The 12,932-nt window shown below is 41.5% G+C and overlaps 1 protein-coding gene across 4 annotated transcripts in view; it reads right to left on the bottom strand.

Annotated features, from left to right (window-relative positions):
• Window positions 1-9,874, bottom strand: part of vav2 (vav 2 guanine nucleotide exchange factor) — a 245,117-nt gene extending 235,243 nt beyond the window's left edge. For all 4 annotated transcript variants that reach the window (XM_008304892.1, XM_008304908.1, XM_008304901.1 and 1 more), the window contains exon 1: window positions 8,756-9,874. In XM_008304892.1, coding sequence (XP_008303114.1) covers window positions 8,756-8,959 — 204 coding nt within the window. In that variant the 5' untranslated portion in view covers window positions 8,960-9,874. The remainder of the gene's footprint in view (window positions 1-8,755) is intronic.
• Between the last annotated feature and the right edge of the window lie 3,058 nt (window positions 9,875-12,932).

The following is a 12,932-nucleotide window of genomic DNA, read 5'->3' as shown; positions in this document are numbered from 1 at the left end:
CTCTACAGCAGCTAAATCCTTTTTCTGATTTGGTTTCAAACAAATAAATTGTCTGAATTTGTTAAACTCTGCAGTCAGAGACTCACTTGTCACATCTTTTACTCATGTTCTCTCTCTGATACTACAGGCATCAACAAGGGGGGGAAAAAAAAGACTGGTAACGTATAAAAAATGCATGATAACACCGCAGCACAGTTGTAAACAAACATGGAGGACCGGCTTAAATGTTTTGAAGTCGGTGAAACAATTTGTGGGTGTGATGTTTCTGAAAACTTGCTCAGGTTCTGGTGTCACCGATCTCATTCTGTGACATGTTGCAGCGCAGCAAGTAACAAAAAATGCATCGCGCATGCAAAAAAAAAAAAAGAAGATGAAGAATTAATTGAATTTTTATTTTCCATTTTATCTTCCGCAGCTGCAGCACAGCGCCCACGCAAGATTTTTCATCGCAAATGAGTCAGGACAGAGTTAATGAGTGTCACAAGACAGTGAGAAAATATGAGGTGAAAGCCCTGCAGCCCTTCATCGCACTACATCGTCCATGTTTAGGTTAAATAGTTAATTACTGAAGGTTCTGTGAGGTTCTGTGCCATGTGTGGCTGGTAATTGGACCATGAATCACAATTTTAATTGGGATAATTAGAAGATGCTCAGTTTTTGCTGCACAAAACAATTTATTTTGTTACTGCACAGATTTTTTTAACCAGCAAGATACTTTCACAAGGAATCAGGTTCAATAAATCAGAACTAAAACGGTTTCTTTGAACTACTACTGAACCTCATCCTCATAAACCCAGCAGACGACTGTAATGCACCTTGTATCTTATCTTCAACGTGGAATTTGTGCTGCCGTTTTCCAGCTCGCCCTGAACTGTTCAGAAGTCACTTTGCTCCCCGCTGACGCTGACACGTTGCGACAAAAAGCTACTTTTACTGCCTCGAGAAATGACACGCTGTTTATAGGCCACTTCTGGAAATGTCAACACTTCAAGCCGCACGAATATCAAAAAGTTCCACTCAAAGATTTCTGTGACCTTAGGAGTCGGATTACCTCAGAATAGAGGTTAGAACCCCCCGGCCTAAACCGGCTCCCTCCTCGTCGATCCCATTAGCTTCCAGCGGCACCGGTCCAGCTGTTCGACCCACGACGGACCCCTAATGAGCTCCATTAGCAGTATTACCTGCATCCGGCGAGCACTGGGGTCACGGGGTCAACAGTAGACCTAACGGTGAGATTAAATTACCCCTGAGGGAGGCAGGGCTGGGTGGTGGCCTACAGCAGTCACCAAGCAGCACCCCCCTCCCTCCTCCACCCTCATCACAAGAGAGATTTCAGAACAGAAGGTGGGCTGGCATTTAACATGTCGTTTTCCAGTTCATACGCTCCCTTTGATCTCATTTCTAGCCCTAAGACGGGGATTTTAGTTGTTGTTGGCGTGACCCGAGGAGAAATCATGTGAGTGTGATCAAGACAGGAGTGATTTGATCAGGGGGTTTTACCGCAGCTGTAAGGGATTTACCACTCCTTTGTGCAGAATTTATGACAGGTGATGGAGCTACTGTATCTCACCCTGCTGCAGCTGACTGAGCGCAGAAACGACATGGAAATGAGTATTTCATTTTAAGGCTGAAGAAGAAAACATTTAAGCCTCAATAATTACGGATTAAGAAACAATTAAAATACTATCAAAATAATAATATGTCATAGTGCAATGTCCAGAAGCTGTTTTTTTCTGATAAAGGCAAAATGTTTCACAACATAAATGAAGCATTGTGGCGCTACAGAGGCCCTCGCCTACAAATCATACTCTCTAGACATAAGGGAACGTGTTTTTGGCTATAGACTGCAGCAAAAATCACATTATTATTACGTTTTTGCATATTATTCAGCCCTACCGCTAATTAATGCTTTTGATATCAACAAAAAAAAAATCCCATGGCAGTGATTGAGAGTGGAAATTACCAAAATAAAAGCCTCTCCAGCATATCATTACAAATAAGCATTGTGGTCCTATAGCGGTGTTCATTTTTGGCTTTAGTTTAAGAAATAAGCAGCTGCAGCGGAGTCCAGTGCAAAAAGTTTTCCAAAACCAAAAGGCTTCAAAAGCGTAAGAGAACTTCAAATTATCACAACACAGAAAAGTGTTTGTGCAAAGTTTGATGGCAACAAAACTAACAGAATGCTCGAGCAAATGAAGAGAACACACAAATGCTGTTCTGAAGCAAGACAAACCCACCATAAGTGTTGTTGATTCATCCTTAAGGAAAGCTCTTGAGCATGTTTAGTCCTTGAAACTGCTGAATACACTTAACTCAAATATCAAATAAACTTAAGTGCTCGATTTGGGGTTTATTTTGTGAGGATTGTTTAAACAACCAACTACTTGGTTGACAGATTGGATAGAAACAGTCTTTAGTGGCAGCCCTAAATCTTTTTTTTTTTTTGTATTATTATAAAGAAGCATTTCACACAATCAAATTCAAATCAGCTCCTGTTACTTGCTCCATCAGCAGCCAATATTTCTGGTGGGAGCCGGACAAAGAGGAAGAACCTCAATTACTTTGAGTGGAAGCAGCAGGCTCTGTGTGAGATCTGGAGCCCTGTGGAGTACTGAGAAACTTCAGGAGAGCTCTACGGACTCAGCCAGCAGCGGTTCAGTCTGAGCTCAGGTAGGCTACTGTAACACACACATACACACCGCTACAGACATAACAAGCAAGTGCACACACACACAGAAACAATAGCGGGGCAACACACACATACATATCTGCCTGAGTCATCCCAAAGGCATTCACAACTACCTCACTAACAGACAGGGGGGGGGGAACCAAGAGAATGAGAAGTGAAAAAAAGAAAAAGAAAAAGAAAAAACACTGCCGAACACACAAAAGGCTTCCGAGAGCACAGCTCAGTCTTGTCTTTGAGACGCAGCCCGAGGCGCTGGATTCTGAGTACGTACACTTTGAGCTCCAGAGCGTCTGCGAACTACCAGCGCTCATTAACCATCCGTGTGCAACCTTGAGGTAAAGATGAATAAACGGTGAAAAAAAATAAATTACAATGGGTTTATTTAACCACATAAATGAAGGTCAGCTTCACAGCTTCTCTGCAAGAGCTACTTCACCTCCTCCGTTCGATCTCCTCCTCTTCTTGCTACCGTTTGTTTGGTAACTCTGTGGCAAGAAATCAGTCGATGACATTCAGACGATTACTTTTAGTTTTATTAAGCTGAAAAGAGGAAAGAGGGCGTTTTCCAATTTTGCATGCATAGTATGAACGTCGTCTGAAGCTAACACCAACATACCACCTGTCATATTAGTTTCTGTTGCATATAGTTCCTATCGTATCGACTTATTTCATGAATATCACACTGAACTTCCTCCCTTCAAATTGGAAAGATCCATGCATGGACGTTTCTCTTTCCAGCTACCCGAATGCACCTTTTCCACCATTATTTATTTAGTCACCTTCTGTGCTGAATGCTGATTTTTTTGCAGTGCCCTTCCTCATATTCATGCCTCCGTTAAAGACACATGCAAACCTGCACACCAACTGCAGCCAACCTTCGGCTTTGAATAAGCAGACGTTAAGGTTTCACAGGCCTGTGCTAATAGTAAATATTGGATGTTTTGTATCTGCTGTAACGTCTAACTCTGTATTCGTTGCTGCAGCTATACCCCATCGGAATCACAAGGGAACAGATGTATTCTATCGAAGCTACAGTCCAGACAAGACACCAGGAATCTCAGGACTGACACATTCACACCCTTGTACAATTTACGGGCCAGTTCACCTAAACTACAAGACTTGTAGGAGGAAACCTGAGCTCTCGGGACACACGCACTAGGGCAACAGATTGTTTATAAGCCTATGAAACAGTGAAAACTCAAACCATCAAAAGTTTCCAGAGTCTGAGAGAATATGCTTCAGTAGTGCTTGTTTTGTCCTCAAAACAATCCAAAACACAAAGATTTTCCATTTATAATTAGATAAAAACAGCAAATCTTTACATATAAGAAGCAAGGAACAGTGAAAAATGACTTCTAAGGTCAGATAATTTTGACTACTTAGTTGTTCTACTTATCATTTCAGCACTGGAACCCCAAACAGAAAGGCCAAGTTGGGTTCGAGCCCAAGACCTCCCTCGGCTCACATGGTGGCCAACATAACGTCAAGAAACTTGCCAAAATGATCATCCTGACCCCATTAAAATCTCAACATTTATACTAGAAAAACTCTCTAAAACGATGTGGCTGGTGGTAGCATGTGGTAGTTTGGCTGCAGCTTCATTAACTGTCCCAACGCCACGCTTTAACAATCCAGTGTGACCTCAATGTTGCCACCATGACTTCCCTTTGAGCTCAGCAGAATGGACACAAACACAAAGATAATGAACTGGAGCACAAGCTGGGATCAATGCCAAACTTGAAAGCGTTATTGTCATACTGGTCTGTTAAAAGCAGGCATTAATGGCTCACTAGAAAAAGGAGAAGCGCATCCTCTTTGTATGAATGTTACTCTTTCTGCAAAAGGCTTTCATTATGACACAACACTGGATGCCAGAAGGTCATATCACAGTCTTTTGGGGGCAAAGCTATGATCTGAATCACAATTTGGCTAAACTCATCCTCACACGATTGATCGTACAAAGCCTGTCACTTCAACTCAAGGCTAAAGTCCCAACTCACAAATCTCAGCATCCTGTTTTCGCTCTGATTTTAGTTCTGACTGGAAGCAGTGATTTGTGTCTGCTGCTTTCCTTCAGGATGTTGGTCGACTCGCTGCTTTTCTTTGTCCACCATTCTGTCTCCTGTTTACGCGATAAGCCGAGAGGCCGTGGTGGTCTCCGATGTCAGCTGTGAGTCTTTCGGAACAGTTGATATGGACGGTTTTCTGTTGTCTCCTTATGGTGGGACTTTATGGTGTCCTTGTTCTGCTTTGTGGAGCGGCACATGAACCAGTTCTGCACCTTCTGAAGGTTCTAGCTGGAGAGTACGACAAAGACGGCAATCACAGCCGAAGACAGTCCAGTTCAGGTTTGTCTATGAGATAAGAGACTCACTGGGCAGCTGAATGACATCGAAGACCACAACAGTAGCCTGACCAGCCTGTAAGTAGGAAACCAAGAGATGCAACAGTGCTACCTGGTTAGCAACTCAACTTTCGACAAAATGCATAAATAACATTGCCGTCCAAATGTTCCAACTATACGTGAACTAAGAAAAGTGGTTGTGACACCCTTAGATGCATCTTGAAGGTGTAACTCAGTTTGTAAAAAGAAGACAGAAGCAGAAGACAACACAGCGAGGAGTGAACCAACATCCAAAAAGAAGCACCCCTTCCATTTGGAAGTTTCAGAAAAAAAGACTGAGCGAAAACAAAAGTTTGTGAGTTCAGCATTTATATCCGAGTTGAAGGAACTTTGCAGCTTTGTATCCAAGAAACCATATGCCCAATTAATCCTGTGATCACATAAGTTCAGTACATTGTGGTTCGGATCGTGGTTTCTGCCCCGAAATGTCGTCATATGATCTCTCAGGCCGGATCGTCCACCCCTAAATCCCAACCAGCGTTAACAGCTACTCCAGTATCAGAAGACGCTACGGCTAAACGTCTACCAGCGAGGCATATTCAGAGACACAACTCAATTTCAGAAACTATCAATCACCGCGAAAGTGGATCTGTTGAGGGGGAAGAGAAATTCTGTCCCGAGCAAATAATGTAATCGCTCCGCTTCACCACCTCTTCATTTGGCTAAGCCGCCGACTGTGTGTTCCGAGTGTTAAAGCACATGCGCTCTGACCTTTTTCCTTATCATAAATCACATACTTCTGTTCTGCTGCCAGGATTTTGTTTAACCCAATTTGTCACTGAGGACACCCCTTCCACCCTCGCTGCAGATCCACTCAGTGGGACTGGGAGTGCAGGATTAGTGGGTGGATCAAAGCATGCCATGCAGACCTCTCTCTCCCTCACTCTCTCTCCCTTGTAATCATGGAAGTCAGTGGCTTCTGGAGCTGATAAGTCAAGGCTACTGTTGGTTACCAGGCAAAAATGGGGACGGACTGGAGACTGGTGCTGCAATTTAATTTATTTCGACTGATTATTCTGCTTTTACTTCGTTCTATTAAGTGTGTGAAGTGTAAGAAAATGGGGTAAAATCTCCAACACAAGCCCTAAACAAACTGTCCTGATACCCAAATGCACTCAATTGACGATTTTATAAAAACAGAATAAAGATTTGTTGCTGAGAACCACTGAGAAGCAGGAACCAGACGGTATTCCTTTGCAAATAACTTTCCAAATTAATTCCATCCAGGGAAATCTGTTTACTTTTTTTTTTTCTCCCCCAAAACGGCGAGGAATATCAAGGAATGTTTACTAGAAAGAGGCAGCCAAACCCAGACAGACTGGAAGGCAGACAAACAGATGCAACACCCACACATTCACACATTATTATGACAGAAACGGGTCACGGAAGGTGTGCCAAGAATATCAGACAAATGTGCTGTCAGTGGGCAATCGCTCTCGTGTGATAGCCGCTCCGGCCTCGGCGGGCACAACAATAAGAATAACCCAAAAAAAAGAAAAAAAGAAAACCCTCTCCAGTTCGGATCCATTCACAGTCCCCGATTCCCAGACTTCTCAGTACCAGAGGCTCAGCGGTATTTGAGTTAAGACTTCGGGGTGAATAAAAGTCAATAGAAATGTTTGCCACACTTTTACTTCTCTGCTGTGGTCGTGTAAACTCCTCGTGGCACCAGACACTTCCTCATATATTGGCTTTGGAAACATGAATGAGCTGACGTGCAGAGGGGAGCTTTACAGAGGCGGAGGCGTGTGACATCCACCATCCAAACCTCTAATCGTACCACCATGTAGACTTGTGTTCCTTTCAGTCTAATTATACACCACAACAGTTTCTTTTCTCTTTGAGTTTCTCCACAAAGGACTTATAGTAAACTTTAGTTTGTCTGTTCCCTCCTCTGCTGCTATACAACACGGGTGAATAACTCCTAGCTTGTTACTGCTGGAGGGAAACTACAGATGAAGAGGGTCAAATATTAACTAATAACTTCCCAAGTTGATTACTTGCAATAAAACAATGACTTATTTGTATTACAAGGTCTCTAAAATTGTAAGTTTGAACGTAAAAATGAGCTACTATGAATGTAAAAGTGCCCTCTTTTTATTAGAACACAGCCAATACTGTATATTCAGGGCTGATACGGGTATTCAGGAGTAAGAAATTCTATTATGTTATGCTCAAGTTATATTTTGAAAAGGGCAAATAAAAGGCTTATTGTTTATTAACTTACAAATAATGTTTTTTGCATATTTGCTTACAATTTATCATGAACACAAAGCTCAACTCCGCACCACCACATGCTCAGCTGTGAAGCATTCTCTGCTACATGTGCTGCAGAGCGCGTTGACAGTATTGTAAATAATGGAGCTGTTTGACAAAATGTGTGACTACATGAATTCTGCATTACTTCAAGCATCTTTTTCTGCATTATGTTTTGTTAAAGACAGTTTTCATTTCAGCAAATATCAGACAACATTCACACTGATACCTGCATATCTCTGAAAGGCCAATATCAGCCGATAATGTCAGCCAAACAATAAATCGGTCTGGCTCTACTCGATGACATCAAAAGGCCGCTCAATAAAGAACTTGTAAATATAGATGAAAATAAAACAGGAAATTCTGGTGCGTGAAAGTGCTACAAAAGCGGAGATTTATGGCTCAGCATATGAGAAAATACTTATATTGGGGGGAAAGTCATTAAAATCTACAAATTCAAACAGACAAAGTGGAGTAAAATCAAAACTAAATGTGTGTTTTGGATGTTTTCTTTCCATTAATATGAAATAAGGTATGTCATGGAAGGAAAGCATCTCAAAACTGACCAGAACATTCAGTGTTTCCTTAAACTGCTGCCACCAGATGAGTGTCTTTTGGAAGGTATCAGCTCCACTGATGATGTGATTTATAGGATGTTTAACAGAATTTCGCCTGAAGAAGTGCCACACCCGGCTGGAGCTACAATAAAAGTTCAACAAAGGAAAAACTGGTGCAAATTATTTAACCACGGCTGTGTGAATGTTTTGCCTCTTCTTCCCTAAGCCGGCTGTTATCTTTGCTCTTTTCCACTTAGAGATGACTGGATGATACTCAATTAACAGCCTTCAGGGCAAATGTGAAGATGTTGTCTCTGCAAGACGACTGCGAGTTCATTTATCTGATGTTTCACATTCCTGATTGATGGATGGCAATAAAATACTACAGTTCTTGTAATAATGTGAAATAACTTCATAGCTGAGTATTGTTGGTACAAATAGGGATGTTGACTAAGGCCTGCAGAGGCCAAACACTTATCCTGTAGAGGTCTTTGTTCACCTGTGCCAAACTAACAGAAGCCTGCATGTGTTAAAGCATAAATTACTGTATGTACTGTGTGTTAACCTGCTGTGTTATCACTGACAGCAGCTCTGCACAGTGCCAAGACTTGTTTCCGGGTAAAATCCCTCCATCAACTGGGCAAATTCAGGATGCACAATAACACAGAGCTTTCCAAACAAACAAACAAGCCAAACAGCAAAACATCTCCAAAGCCAGCGGCTCCTCTGGAAACCTCCAAGGTGTGAATGAGAAGCAGAGCAACGCACACAACCAGTGTGCGCACAGACATGCGCCTGGAGGCGGAAACCAAACCCACAGCATCTGAAGTTCCACCAAGACCGACTCACCTGTGACATCTGGGGCCTGAAATTGATCTCCTTCAGGTCCACCGATCCGGGGGAGAGGTTGTGCAACATCTGGCACAGCAGTACCCCGTCTCGCAGGGCCTGTGCCAAGTCGAACACGGCCGCCGAGGGCCACACGACCCGGTGGTTCGGGGGCAGGACCTTGCAGTCTATCAACCAGCGTCCACATTGTCTCCACTCCTCCATATCGGCTCCGGAGACGCTCCTCTCCTCGCAAAATTAAAAAATAAAATCAAATAAACCCGAGTCCTTGGAGTGGTTGAGCTGAAAAGCGGCGTTTCACGGCGCACACGCAGGCACAGCGCTCGTTTCCTCACCGGCTCTGGTTGTCTGAATCATTCACTTATCAGCTCGGTAATCAGGCGATTTCACAACTTTCTGTTAATCATATGTCACCGCACCGTATCCCCGATCCAGGCGCATGTCAGCTCTCCTGCCTGCTCGACATGAAGGCTGGGAAACCTCTGAAATAACAACACAGATCCACTTCAGCACACGGCGGAACCACAAAACAGAGACGTGAATTTTCTCCTCTTCATTCTTAAAAAGTTTTCTCAGCACGTCCGATCCCGACAAGAAAAAGGCGTGAATGGATGGTTACGATATTGGCAAACAGAAAACAGCTGGATGCAGCGGTTTGTCATGTACCGACTTCACCACTGTCTCACATTTCAGTGAACCAAACAGCACAGCCTACTATGCAATGTGGGGGAAAGAGAAGCCAGCGTTTCAAGTGTCTTTTAGATGTTGAACAAAAGCGCGGTAGTCACCTACCCTCATTTGCATTTAACGTTTCCTCGTTCGGTTTAGCGTCCAAAAAAAAACTAGAAGTTCCAGTAATTTCCAAGCGTAAAAAACGCAAAAGAAAAAAGGGACAATCAGAGAGGGTTTCCACAACGCTTGGCTCACCCTCTTCCTACACTACACTCCAGCAGCAGGAACGTGTCCAAGGCAGAGGGAAAAAAAGGAAAACAGAATCTGTGTTTATCCAGTTAATCTCACTTTGCTTCGCGCTTTTACGCACGACTCCAAAAACAGCGTGCGGACAGCTCAGCTTTTCTCCTGCTTTCTGCCTCCCTTCCGTTCACGTCCTCCTCCTCTCCCCTCTCTCTCTCGCTCTCTCTCTCTCTCCGTGTTTCCCCCTTTCGGACGGAGATGTTTAATGGACCCAACTGCCCGACCCGAGCTGCACAAAAATCAGCCGAGGAACGCGTCCCGGGCGTTCACTCCGATCCAGGAGCTTCAGCGAGCTCCCACGTGCTGATTATCTCATGCAAACTTAGAACTTGGGTCCGCACTTCGCTAAAGTGGCTCCATACTCCCAACAATCCTGAGTTCCAGGGGAGGTTTCTTCGGAGCTCAGGGATTGCGGATGCGCCCTCTCACGGGTGATGCGCAAACTGCACGGGCCACTGACATAAGGGGATTAAAGGGACAATGAAAACACGCTGATTTTCTTGTGTTTTTTTTTCCCTGTGTGGATCAGAGTGCACAGATGTTTCCATGTGGTTCTGTGTGGTTTTGGACTTGTTCAAGCTTGCAGGAGAGGATGTCAGGATGACTTAAAATCAACATCTCTGTCCAAACAGAGTAAAGTCTGCGCAGAATCACACAGATGGCAGGTGTACTCTGGGAGAAAGCAGTGAATCTCACAATGACAAGAGACACTACAGGTGACAAGAGTAGGATTCTGACTAATAGATATCAATATGAAACCTTCTCAGTTGATGTATGTTTTAGAAAACAGGCAAACAAGATGTTGTGTATCTAAAAATGCTCCAATTTGGATTCATTTCCAGAAGAGAAATCTGTAAATTGGATGAAGCCAGCTTCAAAATGTGTCATTTTGTTGACATATTGGAGTCAAAGGATTTCAAAGGGGTATTGTATTTTTGATATCTCGTTTAGTCACCATATAGATAATAAAAAAAAATGTCAGCAGCTACAAATAATAATAACAACAACAATGATCATTTTTGGTATGTTTTTAGATTAAATGTTCTATAAATTAGGATGTGAATAATAACTGAAAAAAAACGCAGGAATAAAACTGGAAATTTTGATGTAAGTGCTGCCAAAGAGGAGATTTCTGGTTTAGAAAATGAGAAAATATTATATGTATTATAAGATTCCTTATATTTTTGCTGGAAACCTCTATTTTAACTAATAGATATCACCATAAAACTTCCCCAGCTGATTAAGACAATCAATTTTTTGTAGAATGAAGCAACAGCTTATCTAGTTCCGCCCCTTCTTTACAGTTTCAAAATAATAATAATAATGATAATAACAACAAAATAAACAACAGAATAAATAAACCAAAAAAAAAAAAGAAAAACAAGACCAAGAACAATTTATACATCTTCACCCAAGGTGCTCATCATGAAAGCAAAGCCACAAGACATCCCTTGTAACCTCATCTAAAATCATTATACAATATCCACCTAAAATAAATGACCATAAGCAGCTATCTGCACAGTTCTTAACTCACATGTACTACTTCTATAAACAGTATATACATAAATGCTACATACATAAAAAATAAAAAGGAAAACAAAAACAGTGTGTATAATATTTCATTGTATTATTTCTAGAACCCTGCTAACACTTGTCTATAGTGAGATTTAAATGTTTTTATGTTATGGCACGTGTTTATAGTTTTACGTTTTTCAAAATAAGGTATTATCTCATTTAAAATGTGTCAATTTGCATCAGTGTCCAAAGAACAAAATAAAGACATGACTGTTTGTTTGTTTGTTTGTTTTTCCACTGGTCTGAACAAAGGAAGCAAAATATCCCAAAATCCACTCATCAACCGCTGCATGAGAAAACCATTTTTTTGCCTGCAGTGTTTCCCCTGAAGTAGAATATTGCAGCGGTGGAAGAAAAACTCAGCTGCTTTACTTAAGTACCAATACAACATTAAAAAAAAATACTAAACATCATCCAAAAGCACTTGCATTTGAAAGTGTATTTGTACAGAAGTGCACATTTATCAGCAAAATGTACTGAAAGCACCAAAAGTAAACATGTCTGCTCCTTTAAAATGACACTATAAGACTGTCAGCATTCAGTTCAGAAGCAGCTTTTTAAGGTTTAACTTGTACATAAACAGGGCAACAAGTACAACGACTCCCTCTGAAATATGTCTGAGTAACATTATGAAGCAGCCTGAAATGTAAACTCAAAGTTGAGTAAAAGCACTTCGCTCAAGTACCTTCACTTGACTAAATGCACTTAGCTTCTGGATCACTGTCCGTAAACACACACACACGGTCATTTTAACCCTCTATTGTCCAGGAATGCAAACCTCTTCTAACGCGCACCACGGGTCAAGAATGACACCGTGTTCATTTCCTGTCTTACTTCACACATGGCTGAGTGTTTCTTTGGTCCAGCTTTTGAAATCATTTTACCTCATCATTTAAATATTTGTGAAATATCTTGCTTTTGACTTCCACAAATCATGATTACTTTACAAACTAACGTACACACACAGGTCAAAAATGATCCATATGTGCTGATTATGGAATTTAATAGAAGCTTTTGATGTCTGTAAAAGTTTGCAGCTATGAACCTATTTACTTTGGACAACTATTTACCATCCATACATGGCAGAAACACTGAGCGGGCATGACATAATAGAGGAAAGGATCTTTTTTTAACCATGTTGTGCATTAGTGACACAAACATGATCTTTATTCAAAAACTCAGAACGAAAAGAAACAAAACAAATTGTCTGAAGTGTAGTGAATGTCGAAATGAATTTTTTGCAAATATATAGAAAATGAAACGTAATTTGGGTTGATTTTGTAGTTTCAAAAAGCTCATCCAGTGATTTGACACATCATAATGAGTCTCTTAGTTACAGCCAGAACTACACTGATGATGTTTTCAGGCTTATATCAACCTAAGATTGAAAAAAATCACACATTTTTAGCAAAAAAGATGAGAGTATTCATAAGGGAAAGTGTAATCAACTAACAAATACAATCAGGTTGCATTATGGGAAGTGTAGGGTTTACTGTTTTTGAGCTTTACCCAAACGACATATGTTTTCTTTTTTAATCTGTAGTCTCATAAAAGTCACAGCTTTAAGGAGGTTCAATACCACATTTCTGGAGAGGCCCTTCAACGTAATTAGAGTATGAACCCCGCC

The sequence above is a fragment of the Stegastes partitus genome, unplaced genomic scaffold, assembly GCF_000690725.1.
Source record: "Stegastes partitus isolate 25-593 unplaced genomic scaffold, Stegastes_partitus-1.0.2 Scaffold42, whole genome shotgun sequence".
Classification (NCBI taxonomy): Eukaryota; Metazoa; Chordata; class Actinopteri; family Pomacentridae; genus Stegastes; species Stegastes partitus.
Note: the sequence above shows the minus strand (reverse complement) of the source record. Positions and strands in the feature narration are given on the sequence as shown.